The 21,670-nt window shown below is 46.2% G+C and overlaps 1 protein-coding gene across 1 annotated transcript in view; it reads right to left on the reverse strand.

Moving 5' to 3' along the window:
- LOC130120988 (amyloid-beta A4 protein-like) overlaps positions 1–6,937 on the reverse strand; it is a 37,183-nt gene extending 30,246 nt beyond the window's left edge. The window contains 3 exon segments of the mRNA XM_056289815.1: positions 731–860; positions 1,536–1,703; positions 6,636–6,937. Of these exon segments, the coding sequence (XP_056145790.1) occupies positions 731–860; positions 1,536–1,703; positions 6,636–6,707 (370 nt within the window). The 5' untranslated portion in view covers positions 6,708–6,937.
- Between the last annotated feature and the right edge of the window lie 14,733 nt (positions 6,938–21,670).

A 21,670-nucleotide genomic window follows, 5' to 3' on the forward strand; every position in this document is an offset into this window, starting at 1 on the left:
AGCTAGGAGGATAAGCACGCCAACTTCAGCGTCCTCGAGGAGGCCAACATGCCTACCATAATTGCCAACATTGCACATCAGCTGAGATGGATTAGCCATGTCCTCCGCATGTCTGACTGAGCTCATGAGAGGATGCTGTGCCCCAGGAGGACAAAAGAAGCAATATAAAGGTAACATCAAGACCCACATTAAAAGGTTTGGCATCGACCTTAACACCTGGGTGTTAAGGTTGTAGCGCACCTGCTGTGCGCTACAACCACGACCTCCACCGCATTGCTGAAAACAAGTGCAGACTCAGAACGTAGCGAGATACCAGAAAAGCCCAAACCACATCCTCAACCACTCCATCACACACTTGCCCACATTGCCCCAAAATATGCAGCTCCAGGATCGGTCTCTACACCCACCTGACGACCCGTAAGGATCCAGAAAGGAGGACAGTGATACTTGACCCAGAGTGAGCACCGATGGTGTGTGTATTTATGTGTGTATACCTATGTAGACTGTGTTACTGAGTAAGCCTCTCCCAGTTTACATGTGTTTAGGAGGAGAGAGAAAGCGTACGCATGCATTGATATGAGTAAGGCAGATTTTTTTTTTGGGGGGGGGGGGCATTAACTTGACCTTTTCAGAGCCCCAGCCATTTCTGTGTGTGCCTGCGTACACACACGCGCACGTGCGCGCTTACACACACACACACACACACACACACACCATAGGAAAGGCTTACCCAGACAGCGGTATGGCACTACAATGTGTGTGTGACTGCGGCATTGCTTGCGGCCCTTCTTGCACCAGTTCTGGATGCTGACAGGCTGGTTGGCCTCCACAACATTCGTGATCTGCAACTCTGGATAGACCTGGAGGAAAAGACAAAAACTGTTGAGTTCCTTCAACAAGCACCTCATCCTGATTCTCTTTTCCTTTAACACCTCCTCCACCTCTTTCCTATCCATGCTTCCAACTCTCATATACACTCAGTAGGGCTGAGAAATTGTGATATTTTTGTTTTATTAATGTGTATTCACTCTCAAAAAATAACAAGGAGTTGGATAATTTCACCAGACATATGACGCTTTCAACTTTCAAAGCTCCATTTGCAAAGAATTTATCACTTTAGCGACGATTGGGGTGATTTTAGAGGGGAAATGAGGCAATAGTCAAAGAAGTCATTAAATAGGACTAATATATATTATTTGTCCAATACACTACAATACCTTTCTTCAAAAGCAGTCATAAAAAAAGCAGACCTGGCTAGACTTCATTTTAAATCAAGCAGGAAGGGGTTTAGGCTAATGACTGATGGGACCAATTTTCCTTTCCATCGCATCCTTCGCAGTGTGACTATTGCACAATGTATATAATGTGACATACATTGTGAAATGGTCTACTGTTCAGTCCTAACACCCAAACACTGACCTTCATCTTAAAGCTGTAAAACCTTTTACCGTCCTCATTCATTTAGGTTTTCCTCTCTTCCTCCTATTGTTTTCTATTATTCTTTCTTTCTTTCACTCTCCCCGTCTGTCTCTCACCTCTTGGCAGTACTGCAGGATGCCCTCCTTGGTTCCTATGCAGCTCTTGGTACCAGACAGGTCTGACTCCCATTTGCCGCTCTGTACGTTGATGTGCATGTTGAGCTTCCCACAGAACATGGCCACCTGGGGCTCCGCCAGCAGACTCACCGAGTCATCAGCGGGAACCTGGAGGTGGAGGTGGAGGGTCAAAGGAAGCGTCAGGTGGTGGACACAAAGAGCAAACACTGATTTAGAAAAAATGTGATTGGGACACATTGGCAAATAGACACCTTTTTGATCTGTTCTAGGTTTATTCAGGGTAAATAGACAACGATGTTATCGAGGAAAATGGCGTTAACTTTTTTTGTTTATACTGGAGATTAGTATTATTCCAAACTTTCAGCATTTGCTGACAGTGGCGATGATGTGTTACCTCTCTTTGTTTATCTTTTCATCTCTCGTTCTCTCGCTCTCTCTCTCACACACACACACACACACACACACACACACACACACACCTCTCCATGCAGTATCAGGATCAGAGAGCTGCAAGCATCCTGGCCCCGATCAACTACGATTCCCACTTCAGATATTATTCTATAAAGTCAAGTCAATTTTATTTGTAACAGCCCAATATCACACAAATTTGCCTCAATGGGCTTTACAGCAACACAACATCCTGTCCTTAGATCCTCGCATCAGATAAGGAACAACTCCCTAAAAAAAAAAACCTTTAACAGGGAGGAAAAAATAGGAAGAAACGTCAGGGAGAGCAACAGAGGGAGGGATCTCTCTCCCAAGACGGACAACGTGCAATGGATGTTGTTTTTACACAATTTACACAATGCAACAGTAAAAGAGGATAAACAGAATTATAATGGACTTATAAAATTTAAGCGAAACTATTGGACGTCCAATAGTTTCTCTGATCCCTGTCCGTTATAATAATGGAAACTGAGTGAGGCTTGGGACATCCTTCTTTCTTTGATATCATTTAGAAAAACTGAAAAAATCATTTAGTATTCCTTAGAGTTGCAGATGAGGAACTGGCATGGTGACGTCACGGAAGAATCCATGTACAAGGGCATTTTTGGCTGACAACCTCTTGTTTGGATCGTAATTCAGCATTTGCCCAAGCAGATCTCTCTATAAAGGATAAATAAAACTTTAAAGGGCAACAAAGCAGCCCAGTTTAGACAGACTGTAGCCTCATCTGAGATTTAAAAAACGCCAGAATCTGGGGAAAATGTGGGCATGGGCTACAGGTATCAAACCATGCCCGTGTTTTGGGGGTTTTTTTTATACCTTTGGTGAAATCTCAGTCTACTCTGGACAACCCTCAAGTCAACAGCAACCATGGAGGGGTGCAAGAGCGCCAATTCTATAAACCATAAAATTAAATATAACTTCAATACTACATATAAAATCAAACAAAAAATATGTAAAAAAAAACCAAAAAACTATCAAATTAGAACTACTGAAAAATACAAAAATGTGTAATTGTGGTCACTCTCTCAACAACTGTACCCGCTCTCTCTCTCTCTCTCTCTCTCTCTATCTTTAGCTATGTCTCTCTCTCAAATACCCCTCTCATCAACGGTGGAATCTGAATGGTTTTTTATTTATTTAAAGTAGAAGGTGGATGGGCGTAGCCGGGGGGGTTGTGGCTCATATCGCTGAAACCCACTGCTTTGCGTACAGATCGTATAGGTTGCACTAAAATGTCGAGATAAGCACCAGGGTCGATGTCTTTGACTTGGATGTGTCCAAGTACATCAGTCTTCGGTTAGAATGAGTTGTTTTAGTGTTGTGTGGCTCTTTAAGTCTACTCCAGATAAAGCCTTTACAATCCACAGACCGGAGACTTTGGTATTTACTGCCTCAGTGCAGTACGCATCCACCTTTATGAGCCCCTGTATATTGCTGAGTGAATCACGTTGTCCTCATTTCCCAGTTGAGATAAAGGGAACCAAGGGCCAGGGTAGAGAGACTGTCTATGAACCGCATTTTATTTGAACCAATGGCAAAAACTATCAGCACCATCCATCCATCCATTATCCAAGCCGCTTATCTCAATTGGGGTCGCAGGATGCTGGAGCCTATCCCAGCAGTCATTGGGCAGCAGGCAGAGAGACACCCTGGACAAGCCGCCAGTCCATCACAGGGCTGACACACACATTCACACCTAGGGACAATTTTAGCATAGCCGATTCACCTGACCTACATGTCTTTGGACTGTGGGGGGAAACCGGAGCATCCGGAGGAAACCCACGCAGACACGGGGAGAACGTGCAAACTCCACATAGAGGACAACCTGGGATGACCCCCAAGGTTGGACTCCCCTGGGGCTCGAACCCAGGACCTTCTTGCTGTGAGGCGACCGTCCTAACCACTGTTCCACCATATCAACACCATAAAATGCTGTAATTCAGCTGAGAGCTAACACGAGGTGCCAAAGACCCCCCCTCGCGTCTAACTGACCTGATGTTGACATTTACTGGTCGCAAAGGAAACATCTACCCCATGTGGTCCGACAGGATACCTAGCACGCAGCAATAGCATTGTCTTCCTTCTATTTTGTTTGGCGGCACAATCAGAGGAAGTCTCAAACTGGCTTGCCTTCTGGACCTTCCATTTGTCTGGCAAACATCATGAAAGGCAGATGCTGCGAGCTGACAAACGCTGGCTACCAAGCCATCTGTTACCGTTCCATCCAATGGTGAGCTGGAAGCTGATGCTGTGTTTGTTTGCAAAAGTTCTGTGTGACATTAGCTTGCTGTGAGTGATAATGGGATGTCCTACTGTTAGCTCTGTCCAGATACTGCTCTCTTCTCACCTTATCAGCCCAGTGGACTGTGATCAGTCGCTTGAATTCGTGTGTGCATGTGTGTGTGTGTGTGTGTGTGTGTGGTGTGTGTGTGTGTGTACCTATTCGCGGAAACCACATCCATTTGGCACCCTTTGTTAGAATCACAGAGAGAAGGGCAAAGCAAATAAAACGATATCAGCAAACACAAGCCAGCACCCACATCACCTCTGCGTGTGAGATAGAAGTATTTATTATGCTGGGGAAAATATCATAAAACTGCGTTTCAAGCGTTGTTGATAAAATGCCTCCTCAGTTTGGTGGCCGTGCCTTGATAAGAATGTGTTGCTCACTGTGGGATTTTTTTTCCACCTCAGCGCACATCAGGGGTTAGACGTTGCATCATGTCCTTGAGATCCCTTTACCTTCAGAGCAGATTGTTGCTCTAGAGCAGGGGTGTCAAACTCCAGGCCTCGAGGGCCGCAGTGTCTGCAGGTATTTGTTGCAACCGTGCACTACACCACCCGATTTAACTAATTAGCTCGCCTCCTGGATCAAGGAGGGAAAGGAACTAGTTTAATCAGGTGGTTTAGTGCACGGTTGCAACAAATACCTGCAGACACTGCGGCCCTCGAGGCCTGGAGTTTGACACCCCTGCTCTAGAGCCTTTAAATTTATTAAATGGACTTACGTTTTTCTATTTATTATAACGGTTGTGTAAAACCAGAGTATATATATGGTATATATATATATATATATATATATATATATATAACCTACTAATAATAATAAAAACAAGAATCTGTAGGGCTTCTGAAGATCCTCCCAGACTAGAAAAGGTCACCGGGACTCAGCCTATAACCTACAAAATACCTTGCACTTGTCCCAATGTAAACCAACCTTCCAGAAAGACTGCAGCCTTTTGCGTAAACATTTAAACTGAGGTTGGATTTGCTTTCAATTTCAGTGGGGCAAGTTGTCAAAAAACATCACAGCACCGGCCAATTGGATTATGACATTTTCAAACGCAACAAAAGAACAAAAACAAACATGTGCCTATTATAATTGTGCAGAAAGGTCTGTTTTTCCCCCCCTTTAACTGCAACATGCACAGATCTGGATTGGGAAGTGTTGTTATCATCCTCCGTCTGCAACGCAGGAATGTCCTCCCCATCCGCTATAAGGGCAGATCATCTAAACGATAAACGAATAAATGGGCACAGCGGCAATACCGGCGATCCCATTTCCCAGTCTATTCCATATTCCCAGCTATAACCACACAAGCGCTGTGCGATTCTCGCTGGATGACGGCAGCAGCAGCAGCAGGCTGCAGACGCCATCTTGCTTTGGGACAACCTCCATCCTCCGGCGTTCTCCTCAACACGCTCCGTAAACCTCTCCCACCCTGCTGCCGGAGGAACCGCAACGATGTGGCGACGCAACCGAATCCACCGCGTACCATCTGCTGTGCAGTCTGCCTCCGTCCCAACGGTCCGCCCGTCGCCACGCCACAATACTGTAAACCACAGTCCTGCAGCCATGTCGCCCCTGTCTGGACTCATCCTGCGAAATGGGTCGCCCCGACCCTCAGCCAGACGCCCTGACAGGAAAGGCCTCGACGAGATGTGGGATAATCGCACACAGGCCTTCGGCCGAGGTTATAAACTCAGACGCAATGTTCTCGGAACCATTCGGGCCCCCCCTCCCTCTCCCCCCTCTGACGAATATCCAACAACAATGGCAAACCTGTGATGCGCATTAAAACCCCCAAAACACCGACACGCGCGATCTGCCCTCAAACACCGCACCGCCGAGCTGTCAATCACCGACATCTAACGTAGCAGCGAACCGCGGCGGCCGCTGGCGAGATGCCACCGGTCGGTGCCATTTTAAAACCACGGCAAAAATAATCTTACGTTTGTTTTGTCGACATTCACCGTCGAACATCCTCCCAAATATCTCGACGTAGGGTGAAACGCGGTTAGAGGTAGCGGGGGGAGAGAGGGGAGGGGGCCGCTCCGCTACAGGGCCCCGGCGCTAAGCGCAGCGACGGGGGTTGTTTTCGGACACACGGCTTCGCACGACGTCATTAGCCGTCCCCGCGCGCCATTACGGAGCGCACCGATTTTCCTTCATTTTCTAAATCGCGTCGTCGGCCAGAAGGGCAGCGGCGGTTTCCCCGCTCGTCCGAAACCCGCTAACGGGAGGGGGAACCGACACACCCGAGGTCCCAAAAAATAACATTGGGGGGGAGGGGGGGGAGAGGATGTCCAGATTTCGTCTTGTTTTTTCTGCCCCCTTTGCATATTTACCTCAGATGATCGCGTCAAGGACGCCGCCAGCAGCAGCAGCAGCGGCAGCAGCAACGCCGTGTGCGCACACATGCCGCCCGCCCTGTTAAGAGTCCCGCGCGCTCCTCGCTCCCCAAAGCGGCAGGCGAAAAATCCTTTTAACGCAGGACGAGACGGGAAACACTCGGCTCCTGCCTTGCCTCTCCCTCCGCTGATGACGGACACGGTGCGTGTGCTGTGTTCGGGTGATGGGGGGCGACAGCGAGGCTGGCCAGCCGCTCCGCAGCCTGTCACCTGACGACGATACGGAGAAAGGCGGCGGTGGCGGCGCGAGGGCTCGCGTGCGCGTGCGTGCGTACGTGCGTGCGTGCCTGCGTGTTGCTTTGGAGGGGGAGGGGGGTGCGTAAAGACAGTCAAGTCAGTTTTATGTGTATAGCCCGATGTCCCACATTAAAAATGTGCAAGGTCAAAGTCTGCAAGCCCCTCTGCAAGGCACGATTTAATATTATTCAATATCAATAGCCATCCATTATCCGAACCGCGTGTCCTGCTCTCAGGGTCGCGGGGATGCTGGAGCCTCTCCCAAGCAGTCAGTGGGCGGCAGGCGGGGAGACACCCTGGACGGCACGCCAGGCCATCACAGGGCCTCATATAACATCAGTATATTTAAATAGAGTTATAATGTATCCATCCTTTATCCGAACCGCTTATCCTGCTCTCAGGGTCGCGAGGATACTGAAGCCTCTCCCAGCACTCATTGGGCGGCAGGCGGGGAGACACCCTGGACGGGACGCCAGGCCATCACAGGGCCTCATATAACATCAGTATATTTATATATAGTTATAATGTATCCATCCTTTATCCGAACCGCGTGTCCTGCTCTCAGGGTCGCGGGGATGCCGGAGCCTATCCCAGCAGTCATAAATATATATTTATGTATATTTACATTCATTAATATGTTTGAAGGTGGATGCTTTGACTAAAGAACGTTTTGGACACAACTGTTTTGTCTTATTGTGAGCAAAACAGCGAGCGAAGAAAAGAAAAACTGCTTTGTATTTTCTCTCCATGAGCTAAGGCCAGGGGTCCCCAATTACTTTTCATAGGGGGCCACTTTTAGAGCCACTTTTAAAACCACGGTCCACTCCACCTCCAGCAGCATGTTGTTCGTTAGTTTGTTTTGCAGGTTGCAGGTATTATAATTTAAACAGAGATTTTTCATCTATTTTTTCGATATATTACTAGTCTTACTTTTACTAAGAAATTAAAAAAAAATTTGGTAGGGAAATCAAAAAAATTCTTCCCTCTGGCATTTCTCCAAAAATTCTCGCGGACCATAAATCAACCCGTCACGGGCCGGACGTGGCCCGCGGGCCGCATATTGGGGACCCCTGAGCTAAACGGACAATGGAGGTAAATTAGGACCATCTGCCATCTGCTGGTTAGTACGGGGAACTGCTTCTTTAGAAACGTAATCTCGGCTAATAATCTTTCAGTTTTTTTTTTTTTTTTTTTTTTTTTTTTTTTTGTTCCCTGTTTTTCGGGGGTCGCCGCAGCAGGTTTTACCCCGTGAGGGCACAGCACCAACGCTGGGGCCGGTGTTAACGCGGGCCTCGACCGATCCGGTATGGTCTCGTCACGCCGGGCTAATAATAATCATATAATACTGCAACGTGCATGGATAAGAAGACACGCTGGCCGCTGGCTCGCGGGTCTGACCCTGTAGTCGATCGGTTAGCGAGGTCTCCTGCGGGTGCGGGCGATACGGGTTCGCCTCCCGGCCGCGGCAGTTCCTGTGGTTGCGTGGTCCCCCCGAATTCGCTACAACACAATACATGCTGCCAATGTATAAAGTATGACACACGTTCACCAAAATTCGTACAATAATGTCATATGTAATCGAAATCCAACACAAAACCTGGAAACATATCTTTCCTCCATTACCCCCCTGTCTCCAAAAGGTTTGTGGGTGGAAGGGGCACCGGTGCGAATAAAATTAAATAAATAATCAACAACATTGAAAAGGGGAGTTTTTTTTTTTAATTGAAGGTTTAATAATGAAGTAAGGCTCGCACAAAAAAAAATTTTTTTTTTCTTCCATTAAATCAACGGCACAGAAGACGAAAAGGATAAGCGTTGATTTCTTTATCTGATGCGCGCTGCCCTTGTGGGAGGCGAGGCGAGGCGCTATGTGGCCCTCCCCGCGGCTCCTCCGCCGCCTTGTTTGACTGGTCGACACGTTACTTCCGGAATGTACAGGGATCAACTCAAAGCGCTGCAGCTCACACTTGAAGGTGTGTGTGCGTTGAGTTCGGTCCTCCAACCACAAACCAACACTCCTAAGTACCAAGTACTTTAACCGGGTGGTCTGGGATTCGGATGATAGAACTGGATTGGCGTGACTTCTTCTTTTTTTTTTGTCTTATCTTTTTTTTTTTAATGGTGAAAGTGTTTATTGATAACCCTCCGAGACATGACTGCGCACCTCCTTGTTCCCTGAGAGACCTCGGTCAGGAGCCGGCTGTTTAACATGTGGACGTATTTGGGACTGCTGATGACTTTAATCACTGTTTCAGGTAGGTGACGGACTTCTACCTCGCATCAGCTGCCAAATGAAAATCATTCAAATCACAGCAGTCAGCTGACCCCGTCTCCCTAAACTCGCGGGGGGGGCCCCCCCCTTATTTATTTACATTCACCCCCCCCCCAGCCCGTAACGTCGTCACTGCGCGTCTAACCTTAACCCAGTCCTAATGTTCACCTTAACCCTTAAACCAAGTCCTAACTCCAAAATACCCCCCCCCCTTTCTTCGCGGGGACTTTAGGGGACCCTCCCTCCTCCGGTGCTCTCCCTCCTCCGGTGCTCTCCCTGAGAGTTCCTCCTATTTCTTCTCCCTGTTAAAGGGTTTTTTTTTTTTTAGGGATTTGTTCCTTATCCGACGAGAGGGTCTAAGGACGGGGTGTCGTGTTGCTGTTAAGCCCACTGAGGCTAATTTGTGATTTGTGATGTTGGGCTGTACAAATAACATTGATTTTTTTTTTTGATTTGACCCATAAAATGTCCGCACGAGGGAGACGGTTTCAGCTTTTCGCAGCAAAACGCGGTGCACACAACACGCAACAGTGCGTCCTCTCGCGGAGGAAAAAACCCCCCATCTGGCCAACTAACAGCTGCTTTCACGTGATATGATATGATAACACAAGATATGATGTGATATCGTTATTTTCCATCGTGTAGTCCATATTTTTTAATGCAGAGGGCGTAACCAGTCTGTGTACCTGCAGCAGCATAACGCTTGCCCCCCTGGACCTCCCTCCCTCCCTCCTCCCTCCTCCCTCCTCCAGAGGTAGAGGCAAACCAAAGCAGGGGGCAGCCCTCCTCCCCATCACCAAGCAAACGCTCCTATCTCCAGCAAAGAAATGACACCACGTATTATTGTGTTACATTGTGATCATCTTTCGTTTGTGTTGATAACTGCTGTGTTGTTACACGCGCTGAGCGGTGGTTGCTTTATGACGCTCATGTCCAGCGGCTTATAACCTAATCCAGCGGCTTATAACCTAACCCAGCGGCTTATAACCTAACCCAGTGGCTTATAACCTAATCCAGTGGCTTATAACGTAACCCAGCGGCTTATAACCTAACCCGGCGTCTTATAACCTAACCCAGTGGCTTATAACCTAACCCAGTGGCTTATAACCTAGCCCAGTGGCTTATAACCTAACCCAGCGGCTTATAACCTAGCCCAGCGGCTTATAACCTAACCCAGCGGCTTATAACCTAACCCAGTGGCTTATAACCTAACCCAGCGGCTTATAACCTAACCCAGCGGCTTATAACCTAGCCCAGTGGCTTATAACCTAACCCAGCGGCTTATAACCTAGCCCAGTGGCTTATAACCTAACCCAGTGGCTTATAACCTAACCCAGCGGCTTATAACCTAACCCAGTGGCTTATAACCTAGCCCAGTGGCTTATAACCTAACCCAGTGGCTTATAACCTAACCAAGCGGCTTATAACCTAACCCAGTGGCTTATAACCTAACCCAGCGGCTTATAACCTAACCCAGCGGCTTATAACCTAACCCAGTGGCTTATAACCTAGCCCAGCGGCTTATAACCTAGCCCAGTGGCTTATAACCTAACCCAGCGGCTTATAACCTAACCCAGTGGTTTATAACCTAACCCAGTGGCTTATAACCTAACCCAGCGTCTTATAACCTAACCCAGTGGTTTATAACCTAACCCAGCGTCTTATAACCTAACCCAGTGGTTTATAACCTAACATAGCGGCTTATAACCTAACCCAGCGGCTTATAACCTAACCCAGCGGCTTATAACCTAACCCAATGCTGTGTGAGCTCAGTGTTTCGTTGGAAGACATGGGAAAAAAAATATATATAGAGATAAGTTCAAAACCTTGCTGTTAAACGTCATCTACTGCTCCAAGCTTGGTCTTCTAGGTCGAGACGGGAACGTGTATCTGCTGGCTCTGTCTGCCAGATGGAAAAAAAAAAGGCTCGTTGAGTCACACAGCAGAAGATGTCAAGGTTTCTGTGGCCGTGATAGTCATTGTTTAGGATTTCACAAGCGTTTATAGTTTCACTTGGGCTTTTCAGACAGTTGTTTCCGCTTTCTTGCAGTCAAAAAAGAGATGGCCAGCGCAGGCTTTCAATCTCTGCGGAGAGCTTAATGTCAGCCAGATCCCCCACAATGCAGGAGGAATGGGTAACAGTCCAGTGGTGTAAACAGTACATCCCAACGTCCGAGCTCGTCACAACCCTCGAGCATCTCCAAACAAAGGATTAAGATAAGCTGGATATGGAGACTGTGCCCTGGTGCCAAACAAAATCACCGAGAAATGTGATTCAGAATAGTTGTGCGATTGTTATCCTACAATTAACACAACAGTTAACATGTGTACATGCGGTGAATAACTTCAGATGGTTATCTGACTGTTTCCCGTACCTGTATTTTTTTTCTCTTCTAAAATTCTTTGCACATCACCTTAAAACTTGTACACGTTTCTTGGAAACGAAGTGATTGGTCTCAATAAGGATAAAAAGCTATGCTGAAAGAAAATTGGCTTTTTTTTTTTTGTCCTTTGTTGTAAAATTGCTCAATAATAAAAACAAAAAACAAAAAAAAAATCCACGTCGGCTGAACAGTTTTGTGATTTGCAATAAGTAAGAAGCAGGAAACGGCGAAGTGTTGCATGAACAGCTGTGCAGCCAATTCTGTGTAGAAATACATCAAGTGGGTTTGCATTTTGTTAGTAATGCAAGCTGTTCTTCTGTCTTCAGTAAATTGAAGATTCATTGAAGACAGATGCTTTTGTTTGTACAAGAGAAAAAGAGAGAGAGAGAGACTTAATTTTGGAGAGGAAGTGAGACAGGGCCGTGGGTAGTTGTCTGCCATAAACTGACTTCTAGATACTGGTGTTATGTCATTTAATGGCAAATACTTGACTGACATATTGTAAATATGACATGTGTGACATTGTAAAGTTGACATGTGTGATCACGTTTCCTTTGCCTGTCCTTGCCTTTGTAGGAGGGGAAATCCAAGGTACCATCAGACAAAATATACTCCTCCCATGCCATTGCAAGAACCGAAACCATTCAGCGCGTTTTGCTTGGCAGATTAATGACACGAAAGTCGTGTACGACGAGCAAGGCATTCTCCATGAATATACGAACAGGGTCAAGGTCTTTGTGAACCAGAACATGTCCAACTGCTCTCTCCTCCTCGAGAACATCACACCGGCTGATGCGGGGCTCTACAAGTGTTACTTCTTCAACCCCCTGTATAGTTACATTGAGTTAAATCTGACAGTGCACGGTGAGTCATTTATCCATTTGCTGATTCATTTGTTGATTCATTCACCCAGTCAGTCGCTCAGCCATGTGCGGTCACATGAACATATTAAGCCGAAACCACTTTCCAGCCCTCTGATGCAAACCTTACATTGTTGTTCTCCTCGCCAGCAAGGTACGCCGTTTGTCAGAGGAACGGCAGCGACAGCATCGATGGGAGGAAGAGGGTCATTCGCTGCGAGGCCACCGACGGCTACCCAAAGGCCCAGATTCAATGGGAAGTGGACGGAGTGCTGCTAAAAAATCCCCCCGCGAGCAATAGGTTCTCTCAGAGTTCTGCTACTGGTCTCTATCATCTGAGCAGCAATCTGACCATAGAGGTTAACAGCACTGCTTTGTGTTTGGTCAACCAGACGACTGTAACAACCGACGCCTGTGGCAAAAAAGGTTAGACTGTCGCTGGCGTCTGCTTAATCAAGCCTCTAGAGGAACATTTATTCATTTTTTGCTTTGATTGCAAGAATATTTTTTTTTAGATTTTCAACTTTTCAAGCACTTTGTCCATCTTCTTTCTGTCATGATATACTTTTAATTCATAATCTTTGCCGTGTATGTGTTCAATGTTCAATAGCTGTACGGCACATCATTTCTGTCTGTTGTTAATCACTCGTACTCGGTTTCATCATGACGTGACTTGACTTAATCCTCTTTGCCCCCATGAGAGCGTAGGGCATCCACCATGGATCGCCACCTCACTCTCTTCTGCGCAGCGGCCTTTGCCTTCTTCTTGCCAGGGGATCCCTATCTTGTCAAGCATGGACTGCCTCCAGCTGGTCTTTGGCCTTCCCGTCTTCCTCTCTCCTTGTTGGTTGTAGTCTAGAGCCCGTCTTGTTAGCTTGGTCGGTCCTTTCCTGAGTGTCTGTCCGACCCATCTCCATGTCCTTCTTTCGAGTTTGTGGTTGATTTATTTTTTCCAGATTGGTCAGCGTCTACGCGTCGACATTTGTTTATTTTATTGGGCCACAATATCCTCTTTATGTAACGGAGCCCGTTGCTGAATAAGACTTGTATTTTGTTGATGATTGTTTTTGTAGTTTTCCAGGCTTCACAGTCATAGAGTAGAACAAATTTGTCACTTGAGTTGACGTAGCCCAGGTTAAATAACCTATGCATAAAAAATTTAACCTGAATAGGAAAAGGTGTTACATAGAAATCTGTTCGGTTATACTAAAGAAATGTACAGAAAATAACCTGTCAGTGTAAAGAAATTAGGTGATAAAGATGGGCGGTAGATGCATGTTGAGGAAAAATGAACAGACAACTTAAGCTGGAAAGAAAAAAAAACGTTTATTTTCCTCGAATTAGTGTTAATTTCCAGTTGATTTTAAACATTTTTACGCGTGAATTAAAGAGGCTAGTTCAGCCAGCCAATCGGGTAGCACTTCCGTTTTGAGCTGACAATACCCATCATGCGCGAAGTGTTTCACTTCCTTTTGAGCCACGGCAGGAGAGAGAGTAGCCACTGTGACGAGCGATAACCATTAACCTTGGATAAGAAGCTATATTAGTTTATTGAAGTTAGCTAAAGTAGCTCTAATAACTTGTTAGTGGGAATGCTGGGCATTCACACTAATGCTTTGCAGGTCTTTATTTATTTATTTTTCTTCCACCCATTTTTTGGCACTTTGTAGCTCCTTCATACTTTTAGCTACTGAAACCATTCAACCATCAAAATGTTCAACTCATTAAGGACATTAGTGCTCCCCTTTCAGATTTTTCATACCTTTTGAACTTTTTGAAATATTCAACTTTTTTCAGCCATTTTTTGAACGGGAGTCAGTGGGGGACTTTTGCAACCTTTCCACCTCTTTTACTCCTTCATACTTTTAGCCACTGAAACCATTCAGGTATCAAAATGTTCATCTCTTTAAGCCCATTAAGGCTCACATTTCGCTTTTTAAAAAATCTTTTATACTTTTAGACATATTAAGCTTTTTCTACTTTTTCAAAACAATGGAAGTCTATGGGGAAAGGTTGAAACCCTCATCATTTTTGAACTGTATCTCCTCCTTCATTTTTTGAGCTAGAAACCCCATTTAAAGCTTAACCAGTTCAGGACATTCAGCTCTTTCAGAATCCTATTCAGATTTTAAAAATATTGTATAGTTTTTGAACAATTCAGCTCGAAATTTTAGCAATTCTGCCATACACTTTGCCTGTTAGAACGTTCAGTCCTATTGTGACGTCACATATCAGTTTGAAACTCAACTGCCAGCCTAATTACTGTCAACTCTCAACACCTGGTAGATTTGATCAGCTTCTGCCACTTCTTAACTGCTCTTCCTCCCTCTTCAACCTTCCTACCTTCCTTCCTACCTACCTTCCTTCCTTCCTACAACCTTATTACCTTCCTTCCTACAACCTTCTTACCTTCCTTCCTACCTTCCTTCCCACAACCTTCCTGCCTTCCTACCTTCCTACAATCTTCCTACCTTCCTTCCTTCCTTCCTACAACCTTCCCACCTTGCTTCCTACCTTCCTTCCTACAACCTTACCTTCCTTCCTACAACCTTCCTACCTTCCTTCCTACAACCTCCCTGCTATCCTACCTTCCTACAACCTTCTTACCCTCCTTCCTACCCTTCCTCTTCATCACTAATCTTCATCTTCATCACTACCCTTCCTCTTCATCACTACCCTTCCCTTCACATTTCAGTTTCCAGGTATTTCAGGTAGGCTAGTGACTTTCTGACTTTTCCTATTTATCCATTTTCAGCAATGCTTTCGTGATTTCTTTCAGCAGCTCAGCATTCACACGCTTTTTCTGTGGAAAAGCATTTTTCTAGTTTAAACATAACGATTCTATGTGAGTACAACCAGAGGGTCCGGTTGTCGCTGGTTGCCGAGAAATACCCACTTGGTGCGATCTTCTTTTTTTTTTGGAGTTGTCCCCCCCTTTTCTCCCTAATTGTATCTGGCCAATTACCCCACTCTGCTGATCCGGGGAGGGCTGCAGACTACCACATGCCACCTCCGATACATGTGGATTCGCCAGCCGCTTTTCACCTGACAGTGAGGCCTTTCACCAGGGGGACGTAGCGCGTGGGAGGCTCACGCTATTCCCCCCAGTCCCCCCCCCCCCGGCGCCCCGACCGACCAGAGGAGGCACTAGTGCAGCGACCAGGACACATACCCACATCTGGCTTCCCACCCGCAGACACGGCCAATTGTGTCTAGGGATGCCCGACCAAGCCGGGGGTAACAGGGGCATTCGAACGGGTGATCCCCGTGTTGGTAGGCAACGGAATAGACCTCTACGCCACCCGGACGCCAGTGCGATATCTTTTTGACTGCTGAATTTATAGATCGTTAGCCACTAATATTAACAAATACAAAAGGGAATGCCATTCACTAATGTTAGAAGTGTCATCTCTACTGTCTCTCCTGCCGTGGCTCAACAGGAAGTGAAACGGTGCACAGCGTCATCAAGTGCCAAGGCCGTGCCCCCTTTTGGGGGAAGGAATCGGGCCTTCACGTAACGGGAGAAAGGAGGATACCGACGAGCTGTTGTAGTAGCAGCATCAGAAGGTCGTCTCCAACTAAATCTCCACCTAGCCTAGATCGAACGGTTGGCTTTTAACGGGCGGGTTATTAACAGACAACACTTAGTGTAATGCTACCCGGTGACTCGATCAAAAATGTGTAGATGTCAGGATAAGCAGCATCCGGCCACTGTGTCGGGTCATTGATCCACTTAGTTGCATGGCAAATTTCTTTTTATAGCACATTTCATACCCAAAGGCAACCCAACGTGCTTTACAGAGTACACGGGCAGAAGCCCAAGAAGCACACGATAGAAGCAAGCACGCAAAAGCGCACAGATTAAAATAATAAAACAAGCACACAGTAAAAACAATCAAACAAACAGGAAAATAGATTTGATTTAAAAGGAAATTCGGGGTGGCGCAGTGGGTCGCCTCACAGGAAGAAGTCCTGGGTTCAAGCCCCGAGGTAGTCCAACCTTGGGGGTTGTCCTCTGTGCGGAGTTTGCAAGTTCTCCCCGTGTCCGCATGGGTTTCCTCCCACAGTCCAAAGACGTGCAAGTCCAGGTAGTACCGGCTGCAGCCTGCGGGAAGGCGGAGTTGGCCGTCCAGCCCTGCCCACATTCATTAAGTTACCACTGTGCTTCGTTCCCCAGGCCACATCGATTACTCACCGTGCTTTTACCACAACCGTCCAGCCCCGAGGGTTATAAAAGCACATACACACACACACAGGCACGTATTGTTTACTGGTAGTACTGTACACAGAGCACTTCCACTCAGCCCTTGAGAAAGTAAACCATAAGGAATACCAGGACAAATGCAGGACACACACCATGTGAACGGTTTAAGAAAAGTATTTTATTAAACATGGAGTGTGGCTATCAGTGGACTCAGTAGTGTAAGGCGTGCATGGGGAATGACGTGTATGTTGTAGGGTGCATTAAGGATGACATGGCCCATTTATTCTGTGAACCCTGCACATAGCTGGCAGAGGTGACTGCAAATGTGAGTTCGCAAAGTAGACCCCCCCCGAAGCTCACCTCGTTTTGTTTTCCCTGCATAGCCTGTGGGTAAATAAACAGTTCCTGTAAGGACCCTCCTTTATTTTCTAGGATTACCACAGTGAAAACTCTTGGCGTGGCAGTGTTCTAGCCATAGAGATACTTACTTACTTACTTAGGCAGGGGCCAGTGTGGTGAAGGCAGGGGCCGATGGTGTGGTGAGGGCAGGGGCTGTGTTTATGGCGGGGGCTGCTGCTCTTGTGGCGATGCCTGGGGCTGCGGCTGCTTCGGTTCCTAACACTGTCTGCCCATGGGAGTTCAGCTGGATTTGCAGTCCACCCCCCAATGTTTTCTTCATGTTGTCAATTGTTTTTGCATTGCAACCATTGTTGTAATGGTGCAAAATGTTCCTCCTTAAAGATATATGGGACGAGGGGGTCACCATATTTAAGAAGTGGTTGTTCTTCCTCATTCCACTGAAGAGCTGCTCGGCACACTGGCTATTGGCTCAGTCACGTCACTCAGGGACAAGGTCTATCTTAAGCCACAGATCCTCTTTGTCTTTGGAGTTTGCCCTTTGAAAGTGGTCATAAAGAGCATAATGCTCTGATGACCCCGTCACAGGGTGGCCATCTTTATCAGGCACTAGCTTCTTTGTAGTTAGCCAAGGCAAGCTGACTTTCACTTGCCCTGCAGAAGCCAATCTGATTTTCTCATCTGTAGGATCCAGTAGTCTCCCCTCATGAGGGCTGAAGGGCAGGGACTGTGGCTGTCTCATGTTTGTATGTGTTGCCAGTCCCCTTGCAAGCTCATACATGGTCACATTGGGGACTTGCTTCATTGATAGCAGCAGATCAGCAAAGTCTCTTGGGCTCCACCCCTCAGGTTAAATTTAACTCCATAAACAACAGCAACAGGGCATGTGGCATCCCCCTGGTGAAAGAAAGTTATTTTAACCGTTACGAGTAAGTATTTAAAGTAAAAAGTATTCATTCCAAATCTTATAACTGATGCGCCTCCACTCACGAGAACCCCCCCCCCCCACCCCCAGACCTTTTCAAACACTATCATTTACTGACTGGCTCTGCATCTCTTGGCGGTGCCTCATAATTAGGTCCATCCTGGAGCCCTTGGAGTCAACACTCCTTGCAGAAACTACGCACAGCTTCCATCTATGACGTTCAAACATTACAGACCTGATGGATTCAATCATGAGAAACCCCATACAAATAACACTGCAGTGTGCAAATACTTTCAGTTTCAGGATCTCATCAGTGAGCCGGCCCTCTGTAATCGAGAAGTCAGATGCTTCAACTGGGTTCGTTGGTATATGAACTTTGTAGCGTTCTGTGTTTAAGACCACATTTTTGTCAAAACGTCCTCTTCAAGCGTCGGGGTGTCAGGTCTGGCAGGTGGGCAATAGGTGAGGGACGGTGGGACCATTAGGGCGAAAATGGAAGCAGCGGGTGTGTGGGCAGGAGCAATCTCTTTGCATGACTTCAGGCGAGACATGAAACGGTTTCTCCTGATGACAGTTTTCTGGCAATTTGTGCGGGGAAAATGTGATGCATCTCTGCACTTATGACTGCATTTGCATATGAGTTAACCTGCGAGACAAGATGTTCACAGTTGGAGCTACTGACAACCTCACACACAATCCAGAAACAGAAGCTTATGCTTGATGGGGAGGGGGGAAAGGGAGAGAGTACAAGTTTTATCTCGGTAATAATGTTATGGCTATAGTGTATTCACGCCATACCTTGATGGCACACTGCCAGCTTTAAATGGTTCTGCACATGATAATATATTGTATGTCTTTGAGTTGTTTTTAAAAAACAACATGGACAGCAATAGGGGTCCACCAAAGGGATGTGTGGTTCCTCCTCAGTGAAGTGGGTAGCATGCTGCTGACACAACCATATCAAAAGAAAGACGGCGGCCTTCTTAACATGAAATAGCAGGGTAAACATAGGTATTACCGATGACACATCAGGTCAAGCAGTCAGGGTGCTAATATATGCACAACATATGCACAATAGCATGTCGGCTCACTGGAAAGCCTAATCTATACTTCGTCGCATGACGCTAGGGCTGGCGACGTGGACCAAAAACTACATCTCAGTATTTTTTAGGCTGAATGGCGACGCACGATATATATCTCCAAAGGTAATCCATCAGCTTTCGCAGGCGCCAATTATGCTTAAGTTGTAGCGTTGCAGTTCCCTGGCCAGTTTTCCGGTCTGGTATAATCAAGGCTCAGCATTTTCGGTTTTTACCGATTTTCACTGAAAAATACACTTTTTTTTTTTTAAAAACAGCAGGTCGGTTTAAACTGATTTTCCCCCGGATTTTATGTTTCCACGGATCCAAAGGTCGTTCCTGTTCGTGTGAGGTTATGTAACAGTGTCCTCTTGTGGCGAAATTCGGCATGCTGATGGCTTTGAAAAAGGAAAACCGAAAACGCCGAGCCTTGGGTATGACGTTCTGCCCCGTTCTTGAATGAAGCTTCAGCAGCATCTTCCCCTCTTGGGGTGTCCATAGAAGTTTGCCCCAAGGGGTTCGTTCATGGATTCCCTTTTGGGGGGGGGTCATCAATCAGTCAGTGAAGCTGCATTTTATATAGCGCTTTTCTAGCTGCAACAACCACTCAAAGCGCTTTACATTTCTGGTCAAATCAGAATTTCAGACACCTGTTATAACAGAACGGCAGCCGTTTTCTGTGCAGTCGCTACCCATTTCGTATGCTCAAGGCCACCGAAATGTGATTTACAATGATTAACTTACTCACACATGTCTTACAAAAAGATTTGACATGGGCCGTTTGAGACTACTGACATTAAGCAGATCAGTGACAGACCTTAGTCGGTATGCAGATAAGGGATTGTTGACAGCAGTGGATTGTCGGTCACCAGAAACTACAGAGTTATCGTCCTGCACCTAACGTTACCATTTCCATTACTACCACATGGGAATGAATCAGAGCCTCAGAAAATAAGTATACTTGAAGTTTATTTTATTAGGTAAACTTCAAGTAAAGTTCAAGTATATGTACTCGTAGTATACTTGTAAATATACTTAAGTGATTTACTTTACTTTACAACTGTATCATTCATAACTGCTTGAATTTCTGGTACCAAAAGATGTGGGATGAGTGTTAATCTTAACAATACGACTGGTTATTTCTCCCAGATTTACTGATTACACCGCGGCCATATCCATGTGTCACTTTTTCTTGTGTAGCTGGGCAGCTTGCTCACATACACAAATTCTAAGGCCTGTGCCGTTTAAAAACACAAGGCAAAACAAATAACAGCTCACTACTACACTAGCCAATATTTTATAGAAGTTGTTAATCAGTTAGGCTTAAGTCAATTTGAGGACAAGTATCTCCAAAGTTTCAGTATCATTGTTTTGACAGGAGGGTTGGTTGATAAGCCCTATCAGAAGTTTCCACCAGTTACACACAGTGGACATAGACCAAAAAGACCCCATGGTCAGAAGAGGTGGTTTGACTGTGTTTCGTCTGACCCCTCACCCTAGGCCTATCCGGTTTGGTAAAACCTGCCAGGAATTTCGTGCGTCTTGCCCACCCAATCGGAAGTTAGGAAAAGTAAAAATGTTTGTTCAGCCGATGGAAAAATGGCGCACAAAATACCAGTAGCATTTCTACCTTCTGACTGGGTGGGCCGCCTACCTCACACCTCCACAGTTGCCCGCGGCTCACACCCTCTTCGTATCGTGTCGAGGCACAACCTGTCCATCTCTTGCAGCGTGCCAAGGGGAAGGGGTGCTGCTATGACAACTATGAACTCCGATGGCTCAGATTGCACACACACGGACCAGTGCTCATGAAAAGGCACACTCAAATGCATAACCTGCTCTGACTCGTGTGTGGCTTGGAACAAAGTAGTGTTATAAATGTTAGTTTAACTTTAGTTAGGTTTTTGTTTATTATTTATCATAGGCATCAGGCCTGTTAATTCATATTGAGAGGCATCATTTCTTTGAGGCCGGCAAATTTCTAGTGCTGCTGCTCGGTGTCTTGAAACCAGCGAATGCAATACTGCAGTCTCAGTCTGTGGATATATGCACTGTTTGTGAAGTTGTTGGTGTATCACTGGAGTCTATAAATTACATCCATAAGGATGACTGCTGGACAGAGCTTTCTCAGGAACCTGCTGGGGATGATTCACATTCTCCAAAGTAAAGGAGGGCAAACGCCTTGGTGAAAGTGTTGTGATCTCAACTGCTGCTCATACAGATTCTGATGATGCCACCGTGCCCCCCCCCTGGCAGTCTCTGAAAAGATCCTTGCTCAACATCCTTGACAGGGCCATTTCAGAAATGGCAAACAAATGTTCCAAGAAGAATGTAGACCTAATGACAGCCATATCCAGTCTTGTTCCCAAATCTAGTGCATTTCTAGATTCCACCTTGTGGCGCTCTCTGCATGTGCTTGTTGGCACTGACAGACGATGTGAATCGGAAAAATTAAATTCTTGTTGCAAATCCAATATTAGCCAAGAAATGTCCAAATGAAACAGACCTGTCTACTTACTGTGTGTACGCACCTGCAGGAGTATAAGGAAGCTTCTCCGGTGTTGCATAAATTGTATGTAACAGCCCTGGTAATTGATGTGTTTTCAGCATCATGTGAGAGTTTCTTCTCCACACTGTCATGAGTCCTAACCCCC

The sequence above is a fragment of the Lampris incognitus genome, chromosome 11 (genome assembly GCF_029633865.1).
Source record: "Lampris incognitus isolate fLamInc1 chromosome 11, fLamInc1.hap2, whole genome shotgun sequence".
In the NCBI taxonomy this organism is placed as follows: Eukaryota; Metazoa; Chordata; class Actinopteri; order Lampriformes; family Lampridae; genus Lampris; species Lampris incognitus.